The sequence below is a fragment of the Colossoma macropomum genome, unplaced genomic scaffold, assembly GCF_904425465.1.
Source record: "Colossoma macropomum unplaced genomic scaffold, Colossoma_macropomum, whole genome shotgun sequence".
NCBI classification, from domain to species: domain Eukaryota; kingdom Metazoa; phylum Chordata; class Actinopteri; order Characiformes; family Serrasalmidae; genus Colossoma; species Colossoma macropomum.
In genome coordinates, this window is record NW_023494803.1 from 3,333,580 (window position 1) to 3,359,347 (window position 25,768).

General features: G+C 41.9%; 1 protein-coding gene across 1 annotated transcript in view; it reads left to right on the top strand.

The window, feature by feature from the left end:
* The window catches only part of papss2a (3'-phosphoadenosine 5'-phosphosulfate synthase 2a), a 44,478-nt gene that overhangs the window by 13,019 nt on the left and 5,691 nt on the right, over window positions 1–25,768 (top strand). Inside the window, exons 2-10 of the mRNA XM_036594084.1 lie at window positions 57–171; window positions 6,198–6,433; window positions 7,142–7,280; window positions 8,651–8,769; window positions 14,346–14,459; window positions 16,474–16,585; window positions 20,006–20,211; window positions 22,445–22,580; window positions 24,448–24,716. Of these exons, the coding sequence (XP_036449977.1) occupies window positions 57–171; window positions 6,198–6,433; window positions 7,142–7,280; window positions 8,651–8,769; window positions 14,346–14,459; window positions 16,474–16,585; window positions 20,006–20,211; window positions 22,445–22,580; window positions 24,448–24,716 (1,446 nt within the window). The remainder of the gene's footprint in view (window positions 1–56; window positions 172–6,197; window positions 6,434–7,141; window positions 7,281–8,650; window positions 8,770–14,345; window positions 14,460–16,473; window positions 16,586–20,005; window positions 20,212–22,444; window positions 22,581–24,447; window positions 24,717–25,768) is intronic.

Consider the following 25,768-nt stretch of genomic DNA (forward strand, 5'->3'; position numbering starts at 1 on the left):
GCATTGCTGTATGAGTCTACATGACGTGTGTGTCTGTCTGTGTGTGTGTGTTCCAGGATATCCAGAGGTCCACTAATGTTGTGTATCAGTCCCACAGCGTCAGCCGCAGTAAGAGAGGGCAGGTGGTGGGAACTAGAGAAGGATTTAGAGGATGCACCGTATGGCTAACAGGTGATCATACACAAACATTCTCATACATGAACACTCTACTTGCATTTGTGTTTATGGCATTTGGCAGATGCTCTCATGATTTACAGCTTAATGATGGCACAGAGGTAGGTGACTATAGCATTGGGAGTCTCACCCAAGGACTGTTATTGGTGTAGCTTGGTGCCCAAGCAGGGAAACCAAACACCAAATGGAGGGCAGTGATGTTACTCTATCAAGTCAAGTCAAGTCAAATTTATTTATATAGCGCCTTTTACAACAGATGTTGTCACAAAGCAGCTTTACAGAGAATCCGGGTCCCCCAGTGAGCAACCCTTGGCGACAGTGGCAAGGAAAAACTCCCTCAACAGGAGGAAGAAACCTCAAGAGGAACCAGACTCAAATAGGGGAACCCATCCTCCTCTGGTCGACACCGGATAACAGCACAGACACAAACCAGTATAAGTGGATACAGTTTAACACCACTGTGCAGTGCGCCGGCCGCATCTCAGGTCAGACCCTCGTAGGACGGGCAGCCGCTCAGCTCAGGGAAAAAGAGGGGGGAGGGGGAAAGAGTAGGGGGGTTAAGATGGACATAGTTAGGAAAACTAATTAACCAAAGGCTCGACTAAACAGGTAAGTTTTTAGCCTAGACTTAAAGATGGAGGCTGTGACTGAGTCCCGAACACAGACTGGTAGGCTATTCCAAAGCTGGGGGGCGTGGTATGAAAAGGCTCCTCCCCCTGACGTAACTTTATTTATTCTGGGTACTAATAATGAGCAGCACCTTGTGATCTAAGTGGGCGTGTCGGTTGATAATAGGAAATAAGGTCACTGAGGTACTGAGGAGCAAGGCCATTCAGAGCTTTATATGTCAGTAGAAGAATTTTGTACTCAATGCGGAATTTAACTGGCAACCAATGTAAGGTACACAAAATTGGGCTAATGTGGTCAAATTTCCTGGTTTTGCTGAGAACTCTGGCTGCAGCGTTCTGGACTAACTGAAGCTTGTTAAGGTGGTACTATACTGTATACTATATGGTGGTACTATACTGACCGCACAGTATACCAACCCATACTGGGCTGTGCAATGCAACAGCATGCTAGTAGAGATTTTTCTCGTGTGAAAGGTCGCAGTCGCACACGCACATATGTACATCTTCATGAGTCTACATGCTCATGGAAATTGTAGTCAAGAACTCAGGAGCTGTTCTAACTATGTAGCATGTGCAATATCGAACAACATTTCCCAGAAGCCCGTCATCTGCTCAACATCCTTGTGTGGGCTGCGACACAGGTTCGTTTCTGGAGTTTGTAGTAGTAGTAGTCTATCGGGTAGTACGTACAATAGAGAACAAATCTAGATGTTTGTGAAAAAACAGTCTTATGATGTAAAAAATGGACCTCTGAAGGTGCCCTGTGGTATCTGGCGCCAAGACATTAGCAGCAGATCTTAAAGAGGTGGGGCCACCAAGGATCGAACTTGTTGTGCTAGTACATTCCACAGATGCTTGATCGGAAGAAGATCTGGGCAACGTGGAGGCCAAGGCAACACCTTGAACTTCGTCGTGTTCCGAACAGTTTGTGTAGTGTGACGTCCCTTCCCCAGATAAACAGCGCACTAATTCGCCGTTCATGTGATGTAAAAGAAAGTGGGACTCATCAGATCAGGGAACCTCCTTCTAATGTGCCAAGGTCCAGTTCAGATGCTTGTGTGCCCATTGTAGATGCTTTTGACGGAGGACAAGGGGTCAGCATGGGCACTGTGACTGATCTGTGGCTATACAGCCCCAGCAAGGTCGAAGGCACTGTGTGTTGCCGTAACGATCATTAAAAATCTCTGTGACTTGTGCCACAGTAGCCCTTCTGTGAGTTAGAACCAGACAGGATAGCCTTTATTGCCTTTGCACATTGAAGGGCCTTGCTCTGACCCTTGCTCTGGCTTTAATGATTTTGCCCTCATCAAAGTCACCCAGGTCTTCTTGCCTACCCATTTCTCCCACGTCTAACACGTCAATTACGAGAACCGAATGTATGCTTACCGTCAAATATATCCCAGACCTTGACATGTGTGACATGTTGTTATTCGCTTCATCTGTGATAATAATATCATAATGTATCATATCATAATAATATCATAATCATAATGTTTTGGCTCATTGGTGTAAGTCTTCCCAAAGGCATCTCTGGGTTCGGTATCTGAGGTGCCCCTGCTGTTCTTACTGCCTTTACTGTCTTTAGCCTGTATACTATTATTAGCCTGTTTCTTAAGAATAATTTGAGTAAATTAAAAATCACGTTTAAATAACAGTCTGTTATTATAACAAACTGTTTTGCTTGAAATTTATAGCTTGAACCAAAAATACATCACTGTTGCTGTGGGTTTTCTCATGCTAAAAAAAATTGCCTGCAACTTTTATAGCGCCAGTGCTACATGCTCAAAAATTGTACATACGTCCCTGCTATACCAACTCCTCTTACCACCCTCTCGCTCTGTTTTTTGGTCGAGACTTAGGACCAGTCCCATTTCTTCTTTTTACCCCTACCCCTTGTTTTCGAGTGTCACCCTAACCCCTTGGAACTGAGTTACAAGGGGTAGTCGCTGAAATCTTGCCCTCTGAAATGGGACCCTCAAATTAAACAAAAAACATTACTTCATTAACAGCTACTAGCGCTGCTCTGTAGGCGACCCAGCCAGTCTGCAGTGACAGCAGAGGAGGGTAAAGTTCAGCTCCTCACTGCTGGGCTTTAGTTACATTTAGGACATCATATGACTTCAAAGAGGGGGGCAATTATTTATTATCGCCCACCGCAAATTCTTTGATATGAAGCTGAAGTCAGATATTCACCAGCTTCTTGTTTGAATTTTCCCGTTCCACCTTAAATGGTGGAGCAGTTACATTCTGGTGCTTCAGGCGTCAGAACTGCTGGATTATTTAAGGTGGAACGGGAAAGGTAGCTAGCTAGCTACTGAGAAGTTAGCATGCTATCAGCATTTTTTTGTGCTTGTTATGAAGAAAACGACCATAATACACTGAAACAACATTAAACTAAGATAATACAGTTGATATCGTAATTTTTAACTGAGAAAATTCTCACATTTGTGTGTTTCTTTGGTCGCCCTCTAAAAAACCTTCGTTTGGAGGGTCAAGTAGCCCTAACACTTTGCCCTACCCCTCTATCTCAACAAAAATTGGGACACCCTACCCCTAGACGTGAACATGCAAAACAGAGGGCTAAGGGCTAAGAGGTAGGGGCGAGGGGTGAAATGGGATTGGGCCTTAATTACTGTAATTCATATACAGTGAGGAAACATACTGAAGTCTTAACAGGGAGGAATTTCCAAAGATGTAAATACAGTATTACGTGAGGCTCCTTTTGATGGTTGGCAGGGTGTGTTCATGTTTTAAAAGCCAAAGTTCAACAGAATTGGTACTGAATTGGAAATAAAACCTGCCAGTAAGACACCACCCATGTCAGTCTGACCTGTAATTATGTGTCAGTATGTTTCAGTAACTTTGTGCTACATTTCAGTTGCAATTACAGTTCATGTCCTTCAAAGCTCCATATTTAGACACTTTAATGTGATTATGTGGTGAAAAATCTAATTAACACTAGACACCTTTACCCCAGTCAGTCAGCCCAGACGTGTTAGGTGTCCGATGTTTGCTTCTTTAGGTTTGCACTGGAGCGTTGATGCTAATGTAGCTAACAAGTAATAGAAACATACATGACTAAGTAGCACTGTGCAAACGACAGGCCTTATATTTTCACACACATTCTTCAAATCGCATCAGGTTTTATTAAGTAATCTCAAATAGACTTATGTGGTTTTTGACGCTGTATGACGTACTGGGCCAGATTAATAAAATACTGCGTCAGATGTAGCGATATGGTAAGAGCGAATAGCATGGTGGTAACACTTTTGCTCATTCATAAAGGAGGATTTCCAGCGAGTCTGCACTGTTACCTCATTTGAATGTGGCATTAGCGATTCATAATATCACACAATCCCACAAAAATAACGCCTGATCCACTCTGATGGAAATTTCCCCGGTAATCTGATGTGCATTAAATTATATTTCCTAAAATGTTTCTAAACATGTTTGGTCCCACATGCAACAAATCACACATACACACACTCAGCTGATTAACCGATATATTTAAAAGATGTGTTTTTTTTACATGATAAACCATGTAACTGCTGTTGTAGAAGAACACTAGGAGGGGGAAGACCTGCTCGGGACGGATTTTCTGTGAATGGAGAGTGGATTTTGGAAGTTGGAGTCCGAATAAGTGTGGAGTAATTTAACAAAAAAAATCTCACAAAAATAATACTTGAATTTTCAACCAGACAGTATAAACAACTTTTCTGGATTAATTATTTGTAATTATTGTGAGAAATTTGTTTAATTTAAAATAATATCAGGGCTTTGAGTGTAAATATATATTTATAGATGGCAGTTAGCCAAGCGCACCAGTCAGAATTGTTCACAGCGGTATTGATAGTAACCAGATGACTGATTTTAAAAGCTCCCTTACAGAAAGATGTTGCATGAAATGATTATGAATACTCAGACCAGGCTACGTTTTTCCAGTCTTCAACTGTCCAGTTTTGGTGAATCTGTGTCCACTGCAGCCTCAACTTTCTGTTCTTGGCTGACTGAAGTGGAACCCGACATGGTCTTCTGCTGTTGTAGCCCATCCACCTCAAGGTTTCATGTGTTGTGCATTCTGAGATGCTTTTCTGCTCATCACAGTTGTACAGAGTGGTTATCTGAGTTACTGTAGCCTTTCTGTTAGCTTGAACCAGTCTGGCCATTCTCCACTGACCTCTCTTATTAACAAGGCATTTCTGTCTGCAGGACTGTCACTCACTGGATGTTCTTTCTTTACTGCACCATTCAAAGTAACTCTAGAGACGCTGTGTGTCAAAATCTCAGGAGATCAGCAGTTTTAGAAGTACTCAGACCAGCCAGCATGCCACAGAAAAATCAATGAGATCACATTTTCCTCCGTTCTGATGGTTGATGTGAATTTTACCTGAAGCTGCTGACTTGGATCTGCACGATTTTATGCACAGCTCTGCTGCCACATGATTGGCTGATTAGATAATTGCGTGAAAGAGAAGGTGCACAGGTGTTCCTAATAAAGAGCTCGATGAGTGTAAATGTTTATTTTTAGCACTTTGGAACTTTGGAATCATTTTCCACAGCACACTCAGACCGAGCTCTGCCATTGGACTTAGTCCCGACTTGTATTTACACCAGGTATTTATTTTTATGACTGCTGGTTTAACGTCATGTTTATGAACATGTTCAGATGTTTAAAATCTAAATCATAAACATGTTGATTTTCATGTATTTGATCTGCTGTATTGTCTTTACTCAAGAGGGATCCCACCACTGCCTGTAGACAGCAGATAAATACATAAATATAAATATAAATACTTCACTTTAGACACTTCGTATGGCTGTTATCACCTTCTTAATTTCAATTTTGACAGTTCATGTTTAGCCAGTGGGCGGCACGGTGGCGCAGTGGGTAGCGCTGTCGCCTCACAGCAAGAAGGGCCTGGGTTCGATTCCCGGCCGGGTGACCAGGGTCATTTCTGGGTGGAGTTTGCCTGTTCTCCCCATGTCTGCGTGGGTTTCCTCCGGGTACTCCGGTTTCCTCCCACAGTCCAAAAACATGCAGTCAGGCTGATTGGACACACTAAATTGCCCCTAGGTGTGTGTGATTGTGTATGTATGTCTGTCTGTCTGCCCTGCGATGGACTGGCGACCTGTCCAGGGTGTATCCTGCCTTCCGCCCAATGACAGCTGGGATAGGCTCCAGCACCCCACCGCGACCCAGAAGGATAAGCGGTTTAGATGATGGATGTTTAGCCAGCTGTTGGAAACCGAGGCATTTTCCAAATATTTATGGTTGTGTTTTTGTGGCTGCGTCTATGTGTTTTGTATATATGTATGGTTATCTGTATTTATATAAGCTGTGTGTTTATTGTGTATTGGTAAGTGTGTGTGTCTGTTTTCTTTGTGTGTGTGTAGGTCTGTCCGGAGCTGGTAAGACCACAGTGGGCTTTGCGCTAGAGGAGTATCTGGTCTCTCATGGAATCCCCTGCTACTCTCTGGATGGAGATAATATCCGACACGGTCTGAATAAAGACCTGGGCTTCAGCTCAGCCGAACGTGAGGAGAACATCCGCCGCATCGCCGAGGTGGCCGGACTGTTCGCAGACGCTGGGCTCGTCTGCATCACCAGCTTCATCTCCCCTTTCACCAAGGTTACACACAATTCCTGTCACAACAATAATAAGTCTAACATTAATAATAGTGATGATAGTAATAATGCACTGATGTGTCCTGGTGTATTAATGTGAAGGATTTCGCCAAATTTTAGAATCAACTAGAACAGATATTGTGCTATGGTATACAAGCTGGTTGCTTAGGTGTTGCTAGGCCATTACTATGTTATTCCCGGTGGTTGCTAATGTGTATGTATATATGCACAGATCAGGCATAACATTATGACCACCTCCTTGTTTCTACGCTCATTGTCCATTTTATCAGCTCCACTTACTATATAGGTGCACTTTGTAGTTCTACAGTTATTCTTGAATTGTTGCACTTGTTGATTGTTGATCAGTCTTTCAGAGTGGTGAATAGAATTATACAACTTTTTTGGAAATGGGGTTGTGTGCATATATATATACATATATATATATATATATATATATATATATATATATATACAGACTGTAGTCCATCTGTTTCTCTGTATACTTTATTGGCCCTCTTTTACCCTGTTCTTCAATAGTCAGAACCCCCACAGAAGAGGTATTATTTGGGTGGTGGATCATTCTCAGCACTGCTGTGACTCTGATGTGGCGCTCTGTCACTTTAAGGTTTAATTTGGAAGAGCAGAAACTATTATAGACTAATAATCTTTAGCTAATGTCTCTCTCTCTCTCTCTCTCTCTCTCTCTCTCTAGGACCGTGCAGAGGCTCGCAAGATCCATGAGACCGCTGGGCTTCCTTTTTTCGAGGTGTTTCTGAACGCATCTCTGGAGGTGTGTGAGAAGAGGGATGTGAAAGGGCTCTACAGGAAAGCACGAGCAGGAGAAATTAAAGGTCGCCGACCTCAAATTTTGATCTTCTTTTTGACTTCATTGGCAATTTCTCCAATTTGGCAGTGAAACTTTCCGAAATAATTTTAAGAATTACAGTCATACACCAGTCAGCTCCTTTGTATCCACATTGCTCCTGTGAGTTTATGCACATTGCTGTAGTACCAGAGACTCATTTAAAGTGGTTCAACATTTATTTGCCCTGAAGCGTTAAAACTTTTTTGTACAATTGTGTCCTTTCATGTGTGAAGCTTTGAAAAGCTATTTAACACTTTACTACCTTTTTTATACAAGAGAAAACAGAGACATAAACTGTTGCTACTTTTCCAGTGGACCAAAAGATGCATGTATTTTTCTCACATCTAGATTGTTTTTGGGGACCATTTATGCAGTTACTGTCATATGACCAGACGATATGCCCACATGCACATAAACAGACAGATGGGCACACACTCAGAAAGTGTCCATGAACTAGAGCTAGAAGGCTGGATTACATACACAACACTATATATATATATATATATATATATATATATATATATATATATATATATATATATATATATATATATATATATATATCCCGATCAGGCATAACATTCTGACCACCTCCTTGTTTCTACACTCATTGTCCATTTTATCAGCTCCACTTACTATATAGGTGCACTTTGTAGTTCTACAGTTACAGACTGTAGTCCATCTGTTTCTCTGATACTTTGTTAGCCCCCTTTTACCCTGTTCTTCAGTGCTCAGGACCCCCATGGACCCTCACAGAGCAGGTACTATTTGGGTGGTGGATCATTCTCAGCACTGCAGTAACACTGACGTGGTGGTGGTGTGTGATTGTGTGTTGTGCTGGTCTGAGTGGATCAGACACAGCAGTGCTGCTGGAGTTTTTAAACACTGTGTCCACTCACTGTCCACTCTATTAGACACTCCTCCTTCTCAGTCCACCTTGTAGATGTACTGTTATCTTTAAACTGCTGGATTTTGTAATAGTATATGTCTGCACTGTATGTCCAAAAATATCCAGATACCTCTTCTAATTAGTAAATTCATCTACCTCAAAGTCAGCTAGATGGGAATAAAGAACCAGAACTGCATTCTCTGAGTGATGGAGCTCCATCCAGTACTTTCTGGATGATTTAGAGTGATTCAGAACTATCAGTACCTGATCCTCACTAATGCTCTTCTAATGTAGTCCTCACAGCAATGTTCCAACATCTAGTGCTGTTACTGCAGCAAAGGGAACAAACTCCTTGTTAAAACCCTTAATTTCAGAAGAAACGTTGGATGAGCAGGTGTCCACAAACATTACGACACTGGAAATGTACAAGAGTAACACACACAAAATGCCTCTATTTATGATTGCAGGCTTCACTGGGATTGACTCCAAATATGAGAAACCGGAGGCTCCGGAGCTGGAGCTCAGATCTGGAGATCTCACAGTGAACGAGTGTATTCTTCTGGTGGTGAACTTTCTCAAAGAAAAGGTACTCTAAGCTGCATCGAAGATAAATGGTTTTTATTCTGCTTATAAATACACTATTTTTTCTCAGCCTTATGAGCCCGGAACCTATATTTTTCTTGCAGTTCATTATTTCCTACTTGAAAAAAGTCACACATTTTTACATGACCATTTTCCAACCTCACTTGGAATAGAATGGGTTGTACTGAAGAGCTCATTGACTTTAAATGTGGCACGGTCATAGAACGTCACAAGTCTGAGATCTGCTGGACAACTGTATGCGCTGTTGTTGTGACATGGAAGCATTTAGAAGCAAAAACAGCTCAGCCATGAACAGCTCAGCCGAGCACTAAAGTGCATAGTGCGTAAAAATTGCCTATCCTCTGTTGCATCATTCCCTACAGAGTTCCAAACTGCCTCTGGAAGTAACATCAGCACAAGAACTGTGCAACAGGAGCGTCACAAAATGGGTTTCCGGGCTCCCGAGTGGCGCAACCGTCTAAGCGTTGGCCCTATCATCAGGAGATCGCGAGTTTGATCCCTGGTGATGCTACAGCCGTCCGTAGCCGGGAGTCTGAGAGAGCACAATTGGCCTCGCTCTCTCTGGGTGGGTGGGATGGCTGCCTTTCTCCCCCCATCACTCACTCAGCGCGATGCTAGTCAGCGCAGGCGTCTGTTAGCTGACGTAACAGATCTGGCGGTTGGCGCTTTCCTCCGAGTGCGTTCGGCTGTCCAGTGACGCTGCGTGAGCGCAGGTCTCGGAGGAAGCCTGTGTTAGCTTTCACCCTCCTAGCGTTGATAGCATCATGTGATTGGGGGAGTCCTAACCAGCGGGGTGGAATTGGCTACGACTAAATTGGGGAGAAAATCGGGGTAAAAAAAAAAATAAAAATTAATAAATGGGTTTCCATGGCCGAGCAGCTTCACACAAGGCTAAGGTCACAATGTGCAATGCCAAGTTTTGGCTAGAGTGGTGTAAAGCATTCTCTGGAGTGCGTTTTCACTCCACTCTCTGGCACTCTGATGGACGAATCTGGGTTTGATGCTAGGAGAACGCTGCCTAACAGAATGCGTAGTGCTAACAGTAAAGTTTGGTGGAGGAGGCATAATGGTCTGGAGCTGTTTTTCAGGGTTTGGGCTCCTTAGTTCCAGTGAAGGGGGATTTTAATGCTGCAGCATACAAAGACATTTTACACAATGATATGCTTCCAACTTTGTGTGAACAGTTTGGGGAAGACCCTTCCGTGTTCCAGCATGACTGAGCCCCAGTGCACAAAGTGAGGTTCATTAACTCGAGGTTTAACAAGTTTGATGTGGAAGAACTCGAGTGGCCTGCACAGAGCCCTCACCTCAACCCCAGTAAGCACCTTTGGGTGGAATTGGGATGTCCATTGCAAGCCAGGCCTTCTCGTCCAACATCAGTGTCTGACCTCACTAATGCTCTTTTGACTGAATGGCCACAAGTTCCCACAGACACACTCTGAAATAGTGGTGGTAGTGGTGGAAACTTCATATTAATGCCCATGGTTTTGGAATGGGACGTCTCACAAGCTTATATGCACAGGTCAGGCATAACATTATGACCACCTCCTTGTTTCTACACTCATTGTCCATTTTATCAGCTCCACTTACTATATAGGTGCACTTTGTAGTTCTGCAGTTACAGACTGTAGTCCATCTGTTTCTCTGCATACTTTGTTAGCCCCCTTTCACCCTGTTCTTCAGTGGCCAGGACCCCCATGGACCCTCACAGAGCAGGTACTATTTGGTGGTGGATCATTCTCAGCACTGCAGTAACACTGACGTGGTGGTGGTGTGTTAGTGTGTGTTGTGCTGGTCTGAGTGGATCAGACACAGCAGTGCTGCTGGAGTTTTTAAACACTCACTCACTGTCCACTCTATTAGACACTCCTACCTTGTCAGTCCACCTTGTAGATGTAAAGTCAGAGACGATAGCTCATCTGCTGCTGCACAGTTTGTGTTGGTCATCCTCTAGTCCTTCATCAGTGGTCACAGGACGCTGCCCACAGGACGCTGTTGGCTGGATATTTTTGGTTGGTGGACTATTCTCAGTCCAGCAGTGACACAGTCCAGAAACAGATGGACTACAGTCTGTAACTGTAGAACTACAAAGTCCACTTATATAGTAAGTGGAGCTGATAAAATGGACAATGAGCAGAGAAACAAGGAGGTGGTCATAATGTTATGCCTGATTGGTGTAGGCGTGATGGTCGGGTGTCCACATACTTTTGGCCACATAGTGAAGCAAGGCTCTGTAGTTTAATAACATTTTTTTAAGATAGCTGGAAAGTTATGTACCGTGACATTGTGACACAGACCTTGTTTTAATTGGGTGGTTAATAAAAGTGAGAGAAATCAGAACAAAGTTACTGGAAGAAATATAAAATAACTGCTTTTGTTTTTTTAGCTACATTTATATCAGGATTCCTGGAAATGAATGCAGGCGAAAGAGACTGTTCTAGGTAGATGTCGATATAGAGAACATGGAGAAAATATTACAAACATCCTCCAGTCTTACAAAACTCACTTGACCGTCATGCACTGAACAACTTTCTCCCAGTTAAGTGGGTGGAAGCGTACTAACCCTGTGTTGCATGCTGTTACCTCAGGACAACAAACATCACTTTACAACACTTGATCACTTTACAATGGTGTGATACATATGTACCGACAGTAAACATAGTCATAACAAAGGGAAGAGTTTAATAAACCAATAAAATGGCTTTATTTGGTCACCATATAATTTAGTGGACATTTTTAAACCTTTTTCTGGCACGGATGACACGTTTCAGCTCCTTCAGCAAAGCATTTCTCATCCACTAAAATGATTCATATCTGTTTGAGCATGACGTTAATTTTTTATCATTTAGTATCATATGAATGATTTATGTGTTGGAAGAAGTTGCTTAAGTATGTCTGTTGCCTACAAGCAACACTGTGTGACAGATTGGATTTAGCTAGTAGCAAATGAAAGGTCACTTATGTAGCCAATTGCAGTTATTATTCAGTTTTAACTATGTAACTAGTATATAATACTAGTAACTGTTAGTAGCTAGAAGCCCATTAAAGTCAATTCTGTCAGGTAGTGTTCAGCATATAGTATGTTCAACTACTGTTGTTAGTAGTTTTTGTTTAGAATATTCTTAGCACTTGAAAATTACTAGATTCGTTTTTATGTTCTAGTTTGGTTTTAACAGTTATTTGCAGTTTTAAATGATTGTTCGGTGCGCAAAAAATCAAAACGTTACTTCACAGTGTTGCGTCATAGTAACACGGCTTCTGTAAGAAATAACATGAAATAGATTTGGTTTTTATTTTGTTATTTGTTTCTTTTTTTTAAGCTTTCTTGAGCATATTTTTTATTTTTTTTTTATATGTTTTAATTTTTTTTACCCGATTTTCTCCCCAATTTAGTCGTTGCCAATTCCACCCGCTAGTTAGGACTCCCCCAATTACACAATGCTATCAACGCTAGGAGGGTGAAGGCAGCACAGGCTTCCTCCGAGACCTGTGAAGCCAACCACCGCTTCTTTTCGAGCTGCCGCTCACGCAACGTCATTGGACAGCCGAACGCGCTCGGAGGAAAGCGCCAACCGCCAGATCTGTTACGTCAGCTAACAGACGCCTGCGCTGACTAGCATCGCGCTGAGTGATGGGGGGAGAAGGAGGGGCCATCCCACCCACCCAGAGAGAGCGAGGCCAATTGTGCTCTCTCGGACTCCCGGCTACGGACGGCTGTAGCATCACCAGGGATCGAACTCGCGATCTCCTGATGATAGGGCCAACGCTTAGACGGTTGCGCCACTCGGGAGCGCTGTGTGAGCATATTTTTACTATTAAAAGATCAAGAAATTGTGTAGTTACTCAGTTCTAAATATTTAGATATCCTATATTTTAATGCTCCAGAATCGCTTTTAAGAAATTGGGTTTGATTTTAATAATCAGGTCAATTTTATGTAAAAGCAGTGAATCAAACATTTTAGAAAACTTTTCTAAACATTTTACACATACATAACGTGTAATAGTGTAACGAGGCGGAAAAACTCAGACGCTCGCGGTTAAAAACAATTTTAATGTTTGAGTCGTGATCCAAAAACGTGGTCAAAAAACAGGCAAAGGTCGAATCCAGCAAAGACAAGAGACAAAAAAAGACAAACATAACAAGACAAACAAAGTCCAAAGGGCAAAGGCAAAATGGGCAAAAGTCAAAACCGAGTCAAAACCGGGAAAATCACAATAGACGGAAGAAAACCGCTCAGTAGCTCTTGAACAAGAAGCAATACCTCGCACTGAACTAGACTAAAAGCTCGGGCTTCATACTAAACTAATTACCTCCAAACAGGTGTAACCACCACTCAGGCGACAGAGAGTGGTGATTGGAGGAAGATGGAGGGCTGAGAATCATGTGATCCCCTGGGGATTCTGGGAAATGGAGTCCCTAGAGACCTCTGGGCCTGAGGGATCCGTGACAAATAGAGGGTTTGATCCATTTGAATATTTGTCAAATTCAGGGAAAAAAAGCATATAAAGTCTCTCCCAATGTCTTCCAGGCTAATTAGTTACTAACATTACCACAAACAATGACTACAAATCAGAGGGGAGAACCTGCCATTGCTGACCATAAACAAACAGAACAACTATTTGTGTTGGCTTCAATCAGAATTCTATGGGGTTTCACATATTATGGGGGTATTCGCAAATATCCAACAGCTTTTTGGCAACTAGCCACTCTGAATGAGGTGAGATGTTTACTTATACACTGAATGACACATATAGGCCGAAATATGGTCTCGCGTGAGGGAACTGAATGACAAGCCAGCTCTGAACATGGACACTGTGTAACACAGTAACCTAATCATTAGCTAATACCTAATAATAAGACAGTGAAGTAAGCTGCTAGTTTAGCTGCATGGCTAAGCTGCTGCACAGCTACTGTTACACACTTTTACTTTCGCTACAATCATTCTCTCAGCACAGCCTCTCTCTTTAGCCTATAATAACAGCTGGATATCACTGCCATGGGTATTTTATGGATAAGTCCTTCAAAAATAGATCAGAATAGGCCTATGCGCCCTTTTTTGGTTACCATCTTGAGAGTAGCGACCATAGATATGCAGACATAGTTGCCGCCTTCATCCTAGATCTGGATAATATGACAATATTTATCGTTATTGTGATCAATTATGTGACGTTATTCCACAGTAAGCTTTTCTGAGCATATCATCAGCACTTAAAATCACTTCTCAAATGCAAGTTAGATTACAAAGAAAACATAATTAATCATATTTAATTGGATTTAGTGCATGGAATTTTGCCTACAAGTCATTGTATGCATAGTTAGATCATAAGTTAGATCATTTTTTAAAAGAGACACTGCTTTTTGTATCAGCTATATACCTGATAAGTGGTATTACAGTGATACGGATTTGAGGCTTTTTAGATTTCTTCAGCACTTCGAACTCCTTGTCTGGATGTTTGACAGTTAATGTCTTGTCTTCTCTCTCTCTCTCTCTCTCTCTCTCTCTCTCTCTCTGTATCTCTCTCTCTCTCTAACTCTCTCTCTCTCTCTCTCTCTCTCAGGGTATCATTCCTACCGGCCAGACCGAAGAGGTCACTGAACTGTTTGTGCCACAAAACAAACTGAAGCTGGTCCAGTCTGACGCCAACACTCTGCCCACCATCCCCATCACCAAGGTAACCAACCCAGTGACGTCACTAATGTTTTGCAGTTGAATCCGTGGGCCTCCTCCCATCCGCATTCACTTTAATCCTGGTCAGGTTAACAGTAGCTTGATGTGACCGAATGTGGCTTGTAATGTACTGTATCACAGAGTGGACATGCTTTTTGAAGACCTTCGTCTATGAAATATAAAACAGCAATGCACCAAAATGGAACTCCAAAACCAAAACTGAGGATACACAGGACTGAAACATTTACACTAACTGCAGTTTTTTTTTCTTGCCCGTTTGTTTTGCAACATTGATTCCTTTTTGTTTATATTTTTTAATAAAACATAATTGGAAAACGTCACCATGATAAACAAAAACGTTTTGAAAAGTCAGTATTTTGGTTCACTGTATGTGTTTTTGCAGACGGGGGTACCTTTTTTTTCAATGTGAGAGCTCTGTTTTTGAGCACTAGCCAACCCATTCGAAAAAAGTTCAGCTCAAAGAGGTCTGTGCTGACCAATTAAAAAGAAAGGAAGGCAGGCCTTCAGTGACAGTAGAAGTTGCTAAGTACCATCTTCATACTACAGAGTCAGCCCTCTTAACGGTGACTACTGACCTGCCGCTTGTTGTTGACTGGTAATTACGCCATTTGGGTCCTGCTAGGTCTCAGTGCTGCTTTTAACACTGCTGATCACAACCTCCTCTTTGAACGTCATGAGCACATGGTGAGGTCTCTACGGGGCAGCACTAAACTGGTTCACCTCTTTGTCATAAGACATTTGCAGCTAATGATGGCAATTTCTCTTCTTCTGTCTCTGTAATCAGCTATGGAGTTCCTCAAGGATCAATATTAGGGCCGCTGCTCTTCTCGTCATATATATGCTTCCACTGGGCAGCATCATTAGGAAGTATAATATTCTATTTCACTTTAATGCTGACGATACACAGCTTTTTCTCCCACTGAGGCCCCCTGATTTGTGCTCACTTAAGCATCTCAATGAAATTAAACTCTGGTTGGCAAACAGTTTTCTCCAGCTAAGTGAAAACAAATCTCAGCTTATTCTCTTTGGTCCTCCCTAGTCTGCTGACTGTTTGCTAAATAATTGTGATGTCCGGAAAATGTGAAACCTCACTCAATTAGCAGAAGGACAGACAATTAGTGAAGGAAGGCAACTGCAAGATTGCTCATGTCAAGCCGGTTTAAGCCTCTCTTCACTGGCTCCCTTACAGGATTTAGTTTAAGATTCTTTTAATTGTATCTTCTGATACCGACCACTGGACATTTTCGGCCGAAAACGGTCAAAATTGGCACTTTCGGTTTTTGTCTGAGAGACAAAAAGGCCAAAAATTAGAGGTTAAAAAAGCAATTAAATACAAATACGTGTCAATTCTAACACTTAACAAATGACTTGAATGGTAATGAACATGAGAAATAGTGATGAATAGTGAAAAACGCTGTTTGTTTTCTATGATGATCAGACCAGATGCATTCAAACAGTAGCAGATCAACAGTGGAACGTACTAACACGCCGTCTGCTGCCCCTGAGTTCTGGGCAGCGTTTAACTTACATGGGTTTTAGCATTTACTGATTTAATGAATTTATTTAATGGAAATCACGTAAATAATACTGAATAACTCAATATCTTTTGGTAATAAACTTCTTAACCTCTCGTTTTGCCCCTTAGGTTATGATGTTAATTCAACTGCATAAATAAAATGGCTAATTAAAAAAGTTTCTTTTTGGTTTCCGGTTTCAATTTGTACTGAATTTCAGTTTCAGTCAAGCATTTTTATTTCACTCCCTGTTACTTTATTATAACCCTTATTTCTTATACTCAGATAAGTGAATTGTTTCATGATTTGTGAATTGTTATATCACTGAATATGTTGTATTTAAACTTTTATAAACTTTTTCTGAAAAAGAAAAAAATATATTCCAGACGAAATTTCAGTCCATCCGTTCTATGAAATGTTTCCATGTAGAAGCTTTTCTTTCATGAAAATGTTGTCATACTGTTTATGTTGCATGTCGTGCAGTTGGACCTGCAGTGGGTGCAGGTGTTGGCCGAGGGTTGGGCGAGCCCCCTAACGGGCTTCATGAGAGAGAGAGAGTACCTGCAAGCCCTTCATTTCTGCAACCTGCTGGACAGTAAGCACACAAATTCTCTCTCTCTCTCTCTCTCTCTCTTTCTCTCTCTCTTTCTCTCTTTCTCTCTCTTTTTCCCCTCTCTTATCTCTCTCTTTCCTCTCTCTCTTTCTCTCCATTCTCCTCTCTTCTCTCTCTCTTATATCACCCTCTCCCTGCCTTCTCTCTCCTCTCTCTCTCTCCTCTCTGTCCCTTCTGTCTCTTCTCTCTCTTTCTCTCTCTCTCTCATTTCTCTCTTTCCCTCTGTCTTCTCTATCTTCTCTCGCTCTTGCTCGTCTTTCTGTCTCTGCTCACGCTCTCTCTCTCTCTTTCTCTCATTTTCTTGCTCTTCTCTCTCCTCTCTCTCTCCCTCTTGTCTCTCTGTGTCTCCCTCTTTCATTCTTCTCTCCTCATTCTACCCTCTGTCTCTGTTTTCTCTCCCTCTCTCTCCCGCTTGTCTTTCTGTCCCCTCACCATTAACGCTGTATTAAATGAATATCATTTGAGGGTTTATGCAAAGTAAGGATGCTACAAACGTAGAGAAGGTGCAGATCATACTAAGCCAAACATCCGTGTATCTGTATATTACATTAACATTAGTCAACACAGACAGACACATACGCCAGCTCTGTGCACGATTAGTCGGGTCTCAAACAGCAGAGATCACACACGGCCTGAACACACTCTTACAGGAATGATGCAACAGCCGCTCTGTTTCTGAAACCTGCTGGGTTCCGCATTTAAAGGGGCAGTTCGCTCTGAATTGGTTACAGGTCTAGTGATAAAGGAGAGGTTATCTGAGGCGTAATATGAACAGGATGTAAGTCAGCAGTGTAATTAAAACGGCAAAAGAATTAAACAGCATTGAACTTCTGCAAAACACGCTGTTGTAAACGTAATTAAAAAGGACTACTCGTGCAGTGACGCCGGCAACCATGTGACCATGTGGACCTGTCACAGTCGGGGGGTGTCTCAGAACAAACGATGCGGTGAAAGCACAACCACCACGTTCGCGTTAGTGAAAAAGACAATGGGCCTCATTCACTGATATCCTCCCCACGTTCCTTGATAACCCGTGTTTTATGTCGAAAAAAGTTCAGCTCGAAGGGGTCTATGCTGACCAATCAAAACAAAAGGAAGGCAGGCCTTCAGTGACAGTAGTAGTAGTAGTACCATCTTCATGCTCCATACAGGGTCAACCTCCTTAAAGGTGACTACTGACCTGCTGCTTGCCGTTGACTCTGGTAATTCCGCCGTTCTGGTCCTGCTAGGTCTCAGTGATGCTTTTAACAGTGCTGATCACAACCTCCACATGGTGAGGTCTCTACGGGGCAGCACTAAACTGGTTCACATCTTTGTCATAAGACATTTGCAGCTAGTGATGGCAATTTCTCTTCTTCTGTCTCTGTTATCAGTTATGGAGTTCCTCAAGGATCAATATTAGGGCTGCTACTCTTCTCGTCATATATATGCTTCCACTGGGCAGCATCATTAGGAAGTATAATGCCAAAAAAGAAAACAATGGTGAACGTTAGAATCAGAAGTGTGTTTTAAGTGGCTCCTGAGTGGCGCAACCGTCTAAGCGTTGGCCCTATCATCAGGAGATCGCGAGTTCGATCCCTGGTGATGCTACAGCCGTCCGTAGCCGGGAGTCCGAGAGAGCACAATCGGCCTCGCTCTCTCTGGGTGGGTGGGATGGTTGCCTTTCTCCCCCCATCACTCAGCGCGATGCTAGTCAGCGCAGGCATCTGTTAGCTAACGTAACAGATCTGGCGGTTGGCGCTTTCCTCCGAGTGCGTTCAGCTGTCCAATGAAGTTGCGTGAGCGGCAGCTCGAAAAGAAGCGGTGGTTGGCTTCACAGGTCTCGGAGGAAGCCTGTGTTAGCCTTCACCCTCCTAGCGTTGATAGCATCGTGTGATTGGGGGAGTCCTAACTAGCGGGTGGAATTGGAGACGACTAAATTGGGGAGAAAATCGGGTAAAAATTAGAAGTGTGTTTTAAGAAGAATACTTTTCTTAAGAGTGGTTGGTGAATGAAGCCCATTGTTTTGCCTTAAAACATCATTTAAAATTTGCTGGCTTTGTTACATTTTAAAGAGTAGTTTGGCAAAAACATATAATTTACATAACTTTCCACTTATTCTCGGATGTAGTGGATCAGCCAAGACATGATTGGTGTCCAAATTCTGCTTCTTTAATTTAGCACTGGAGTCTAACATTGCTAGCAAACACTAAAAGTTAAAAGACACACACATTTTTAATTAATTTATACATTTCAAAGTAAGACATACTGTGACGAATCAACAGAAACCAGACGCTCGCGGATAAAAAGGACAATATCAGATTTACTTCCAGAATCACAATCCAAAAACGTAGTCAAAGAACAGGCAAGGGTCAAATCCAGCAAACCCAGCAGAAGTGTTATGATGAGCATAACACCAGACAAACAAACACAAAAGGGTAAGGCAAAAGACGTAGTCATAGAGACAGGCAAAAGGTCAAAAGACGAATCAAAACACAGTCCAGTAAAAGTACAAAGGGATCGAGCAAAAGGCAGAGTCAAAAAACGAAGCAAACGGTCAAACACAGGATACAAACAATGATGAAGAACGTTCAGTAGTTTACGGTGAAACCTCACCTCGCAACTAGACATAACTAAAGCCCGGGGTTATAAACTAAACTACGAGTCATATGACTGCACACACAGGTGATACACATTAGTATTCGGGTGACTGAGAGCGCTGATAGGAGCGTGATAGAGAGTCAGAAGTCATGTGATTCCCCGAAGCATTCTGGGTAATGGAGTCCGAGCCGTATTCCGGTTCTGAGGGAAGTATCTCAGTCATGTGATCTCTCAGAGGAGTCTGGGAGATGGAGTCCATGTTTCTATGAGAACATGCCGGATGCGTGACACATACTGTCCTCTAAACCACATTGATAAGTCTGCACGAACTCAATGAAAGGCTGCATGAGGTTTAAATGAGTTGGGGATGTTTTTACAGAAAAATTTGGGTGACTATTGACTTCTAGTGTTTGTTAGCAACATTAGCCTCATAGCTCTGGTTCTAAACTAAAGCAGCAAAATTTGGATGCCAAACATATTTTGACTAATTGACTATATCTGGGTCAAAAGGATCGTTTTAACCTTTATTTAACCTTTATTTAACTTAACCCTAAGTCTAGAGCCATTTTGCTATAATATTTAAATGTGCCTAATTTTATAATGAATGAAATGTGAATCTGTGCTCATGGCTTTTTGTTAGTTTGAATGTCATGAAATCACAAAATTATGCCATAAAGTCATGTCTTGGTCTATCAGCTATAGTTAGAGTGAAATTGTATGAATTGGATGTTTTGTCAGATTATCGTGTAATTTTCCAGATTTGATCAGTTTGTGCCTTTATAATCTGAGTGTCCAACCGATACCATGTATCCCCTTCCAAAGGTGGCACTATCAACTTTTCTACACCCATCGTCCTGCCTGTCGCCACGGAGACGAAAGAGAGTTTGTCCGGCAGTGCAGCGGTGGCGCTGGAGTACCAGGGGAGGAGGGTCGCTGTCCTGCGGAACCCAGAGTTCTTCCAGCATCGTAAAGAAGAACGCTGTGCACGCCAGTGGGGAACCACCTGCACCAAACACCCCTACATAAAGGTTTGAGCAGCAACTGGATGCAGCTCATTCACAGTGTTGCTTCATAATAACCTACCAATAGTTTATTCAGTTACCAGAGAAAACAGCTGCTGTATTATTTCCACTGCTAAAAAGGTCATTCTACAGAAACGTCCACTTTTCTATCTGTCCATAGGAGTCACTGGTGTTACTGGCCCTCATTGGTGTAACACATAATAAAGGAACACCAGAGACATTTTTAATGAACAATGCATTTTACTAAATAACTGCTACAGAGCATCAAACCACATGTAGTCAATCATGGAATATCCACTAAAATATGGAATTTAATCCATTTGTATTCTATTTTTTCACAATGACCTCAGAATAAAGTCGGTCACACCAGTGACTTCAGCTAAAAGCTTCATATGAAATCATGAGCTAAATGAGAAAATCTCTGATAACTGAAAGACACAGTGGACTCACCATGTGCTTTTCTTCATAGATCCTCAGAAAACAGGTAAAAGGAAGTCGAGTGATGTCATCAGTGTGACTTTTATTTCAAAATAAGAGATTGTTTGTTTTGGTAACACCAGTGACACGACTCCTGGGGACCACAACTTTCATTCTATATTTTATAATATTTATTTGTTTTCTTTATTCATTTAATTTATGTATTTCATAGTCATGTATAGATTATTGTTAAAATTGCAGAAAAACACGTTTTTGCGCTTATCCTTCACACATGACTGTGAGGACGAGCTCTTCTGTGGTGCTTGGAATTCTAGATAATTGATTTAATAACCAATATTGCTGAATTGAGGCTCAAGAAGGTGTAATTGCTAAAATAACTTATTGTTTTTTTTTAAATATAAATAAATTGTAACCCTAACATGTTTTTGAGGTGTAATATATTTGTAAACGCTAGGGACACAAAAATGGATGCTTCTGTAGAATGACCCAAATAGCACTATGCTAGGGCACGACCAGTATATCGAATAGCCAAACAAGTATGTTTGGAGACTTTCTGCTTTATATGAAATTAAGGAGTGTGACAGTTGAGAACTGACAGGCATATAATATCATAGAATTAGTAAAGCACTTAAAAATCTAAACATGAATATATAAAATTTTATCATTTCATTTGATATCAGAATTTTTAGCCTCTTATTTTTTAAAATTAGGATCAGTATTGGCTGCAAATCTTTCATATCGATCAGGACGTAGGTCACACAGAATTATAGTGTAAAATAAATAAATAACAACTATGTAAAAACTACGACTGGAAAGTATTAGCCTATGTTCTATAGTCATAAAGACACTATGTGTCCAAAAGTATGCAGACACCCCTTCAAATGAATGAATTCAGTTACTTTAAGGTGCACCCATTGCTCACACAGATGTTCAGTTTGTATATCCTTCGTAGGAAAGCACTTATTAGTAGAAAGGGATGGTCAGGAGCAGCTGGACATGAGCCTAAGGTCATCATGTCCGATGACAGGCATCAGCTAGACACAGCATTGCGCTATGCAGTGGTGAAGCTGAAGTGATGGGGCTCCATCCAGTACGTTTGGAATGAGTTGGAGTGATCCAGTAATATCAGTACCTGACTTCACTAATGCTCTTGTGGCTGCATGCAATCAAATCCTCACAGCAATGTTCCAGCATCTAGTGTAAAGCCTTACTGGAAAAGCAGAAGCTGTTACTGCAGCAGATACGATCTATTAACACCCTTCATTTCAGAGGAAACGCTGAGTGAGCAGGTGTCTACAAACTTTTGGACATTTACAGACTGTAGCTCATCTGTTGATGCAAAATTTACAGCCATGCAACATTGGTCAGTTTCTGACCGCAGGACCAACCTGACCAGATATTATTTTGATATCAGAGATTAGAGATTGAAGATGAGAGCCATTTATCATTAAAAAATTTCCAATATCGGTGCTAATACAGATATCTTAATTTTGATACCGATTCTCGAATTATACTTTTTGAAGACCTTCTTTTTAAATAGAAACAGAAAGTGGGTGTGGCTTAAAGCAGAAATGAGTGTGAGGTGCTGGAGTGCTGGAAGTGGGTCAGAAACTGACCGCTGGTGAAGAGTTAGTGACGAGCTAACACGTTGCATCAACAGATGAGCTACAGTCGCCAACTGTAAACCAGCTAGTTTGGGGTTTCTAATAAAGTGGCCAGTGTAAGTAATGGAAGAACCATGTATTAATGTTCTATGAATGCAAACGCTGGAGTGCACACTCTAACTTCAGACCTGTTGCAGATGGTGATGGAGAGTGGTGATTGGCTGGTGGGTGGGGACCTGGAGGTGCTGGAGCGAATCAAATGGAACGATGGCCTGGATCACTACCGCCTCACGCCGCAGGAGCTGAAACAGAAATTCAAAGAAATGAAAGCAGGTTTGAGTGAAAACAAACAAGCTCTACATGATGCCTGTGTTGGATTATCATATGGTCCTGTTACCAGCATACAGACGGGTGACCAAATTAAAAGAAAACCAACATAAGTTGTCTTAGTAAGGTGCTGGCATTGATTCTACGGCCCAGTCCCATTTCTTCTTTTTACCCCTACCCCTTGCTTTCGGGTGTCACCCTAACCCCTTGGAACTGAGTTACAAGCGGTAGTGGTTGAAATCTTCCTCTGAAATGGGACCCTCAGATAAAAAGAGCATTACTTCATTATCAGCTACCAGCGCTGCTCTGTAGGCGACCCGGCCCGTCTGCAGTGACAGCAGAGGAGGGTAAAGTTCAGCTCCTCACTGCTGGGCTTTAATTACATTTAGGGCATCATATGATCTTCAAAGAGGGGGGCAATTATTTATTATCACCCACCCCTAATTCTTCAGTGATATGAAGCTGAAATCAGATATTCACCAGCTTCTTGTTAGAATTTTCCTGTTCCACCTTAAATGGTGGAGCAGTTACATTCTGGCGCTTCAGGCGTCAGAACTGCTGGACTATTTAAGGTGGAAAGGGAAAGTTAGCTAGCTAGCTACCAAGACATTAGCATACTATTAGAGATTTTTTATGCTTGTTATGAAGAAAACGACCATAATACACTGAAACGACATTAAACTAAGATAAAACAGTGATTATTGTAATTTTTTAACAGAGAAAATTCTCACATTTGTGGGTTTCTTTGGTCTCTTGTTCTCCATCTCGCCAGTTTTTCTTTTTTCTCATAACTCTCTGTTTGGAGTCTCTGAAAAACCTCCGTTTGGAGGGTCATGTAGCCCCAACACTTCACCCTCCCCCTCTATCTCAACAAGAATCAGGACACCCTACCCCTAGACGTGAACACGGTAAACAGAGGGCTAAGGGCTAAGAGGCAGGGGCGAGGGGTGAAATGGGATTGGGCCTACAAGTCTATGGATCACTATTTTTCCCAAAGATATTCCCTCACTTGGGGTTTTGATGATGGCGGTGGACAGCGCTGTATAAAACATCAGTCCAGAGTCTCCTAATGGTTTGAGCCACAAAGAGACCCTCACTGTAGAGGTCAGGCCTCCTGATTGATGGGGGGAATGAACCTACAGCGTTGAGTGTAAAGCTGTTTAGGCCCCTTTGCTAAACCAATGCCAGCTTGTAGTGCTAACAAGCATATTGAAGCAAAAGTAGCTTAAGCTAACAGTTCCACACACAAAAACACCTGAACCTGTGCTGTGGCAGGAAGATGAAGCATGCTAAGCTGCTGCTGTAGAACACGACCTGCTACTAGAACAGCTCCAGACCACATTTGGCAGATTATTAGATAAGTGTGGATAAATTTAACGCCATCATATTTTAAGATGCCAACATCATTTATCTAGCGGCTCACTGCACAGTACAAACATCTCAAACAAGTAAGCTACATTAGCACTGGGATGTTCAGTAGCTGTAAGCAAGTTTCCTGTCATGATATTGTAATAGTCTCATTAGCATATTTTAGCATACTGGACCATGATTGGTTCATTTGTGACCTTAAAAAGCTAAGCAGCTGTGTAGCACAGTTTTCAGTGGAAAAATGTTTATAATAACACATTTAATACAAATATCAGTCTGTCCAATCATAGCAAGCCATCCAAGAGGAGTTAACCATCTAAAAAACTAAAAATTAAGTCAGCGTTTTATAATATTTTGTTGTGTCTCCAGTTTATAAAAGCTGAATTTCACTTTTCTTACTTTACTTGATTTTACTAATCGTGGTAAAATCACTGTAACGTATGGTATCTGGTGGCTCCTTGCTCAGAAAACAGACCTATAACATCTCACCCTCTGTTCCCGCCAGATGCCGTGTTTGCATTTCAGCTGAGAAACCCGGTGCACAACGGCCACGCCCTGCTGATGACGGACACGCGGCGGAAGCTGGAGGAACGTGGGTATCGTAGGCCGGTGCTGCTGCTGCACCCTTTGGGAGGCTGGACGAAAGACGATGACGTTCCCCTGGACTGGCGGATGAAACAGCACGCTGCTGTTCTGGAAGATGGCATCCTTGACCCTAATTCAACCATTGTGGCTATCTTCCCTTCACCCATGATGTATGCTGGACCTACCGAGGTGGGTGTCGGCTCATGCGGCATAGAAAATGGAGAACGTTTCATACTTATACATACCGTACATCTAAAATAACTGGGCTGATATTTCTCTCATCTTGGAGTAAAATGCAGAGCTGATAGTGGTTGATCAATAAATATATATAGAGCTGTCAAGCGATCAGAATAATTGACCTTTGTTTCGTGTAGTTCATGGGTGCCCAATCCTAACTGTAAAGGACTTCAGGAGCACACCTGATTTCATTTGTTTAATCTGTTGGTCTTGCTCAGGGGTCAACAACCCAAATGTTAAGAAGATAATAAAATAAAATGAAAATGTAATCACCTTAGAAGCCACAACAGTTTATGTCCATTTTACCACTTTGGCTGTAAATACGCCTCAGTATGTGCTGATGTACTATATAGGATAAAAATATATAAACGAAAACACAGACTTACTTTGCTCTGCTTTAAGCTTTAGCCCAACTATAGCCACTTTTCTCGCATCTCCAGCAGGAAACTTTTCCTCAAAAGTAGAATAGTTTCTTGTAAAATGTCTCTTAACTATTTATGATCTCATTCGCCAGCTTCATTGAATTTTTAATTTTCCTGGTCCACTGTGTTGAACTGTGTTGAACGATCAGCAGAGCTTTATTTTACTGTAAAGGAGGATTATTTTATTTTTACCTACAAATCTGATTCTGCTGTGGAGCCACAACAGGGCAGTAGAAGAGCCGCATGTTGCTGACCCCTGGTCCAGCTAATTTAGCCTACCAACAGGGGGCTGGCTAAGTTCTATCTATGTCAGCTCTGTTAAGTGGGTAGATGTTTTGTCACTGGCAGTGTTGTTTGACTGTAAACCAGTTATTAACCAGTATAACCAGTCTGTTTTGTTACAAATTTCACATTTTACTTCATTTCTTTGTCTAAAGTAAAATTAAGCTGGACTGTCCAAGAGAGAGTTTTCAGAGAGGCTGTGTGGAACATCTCAGACCTCCATGTGTACGCTGGTGCAGGCAAACTTCAGTATCACTGCATGGAACGGAGTCCAAAGGTTTGGAGTCCAGTCTTGATTCC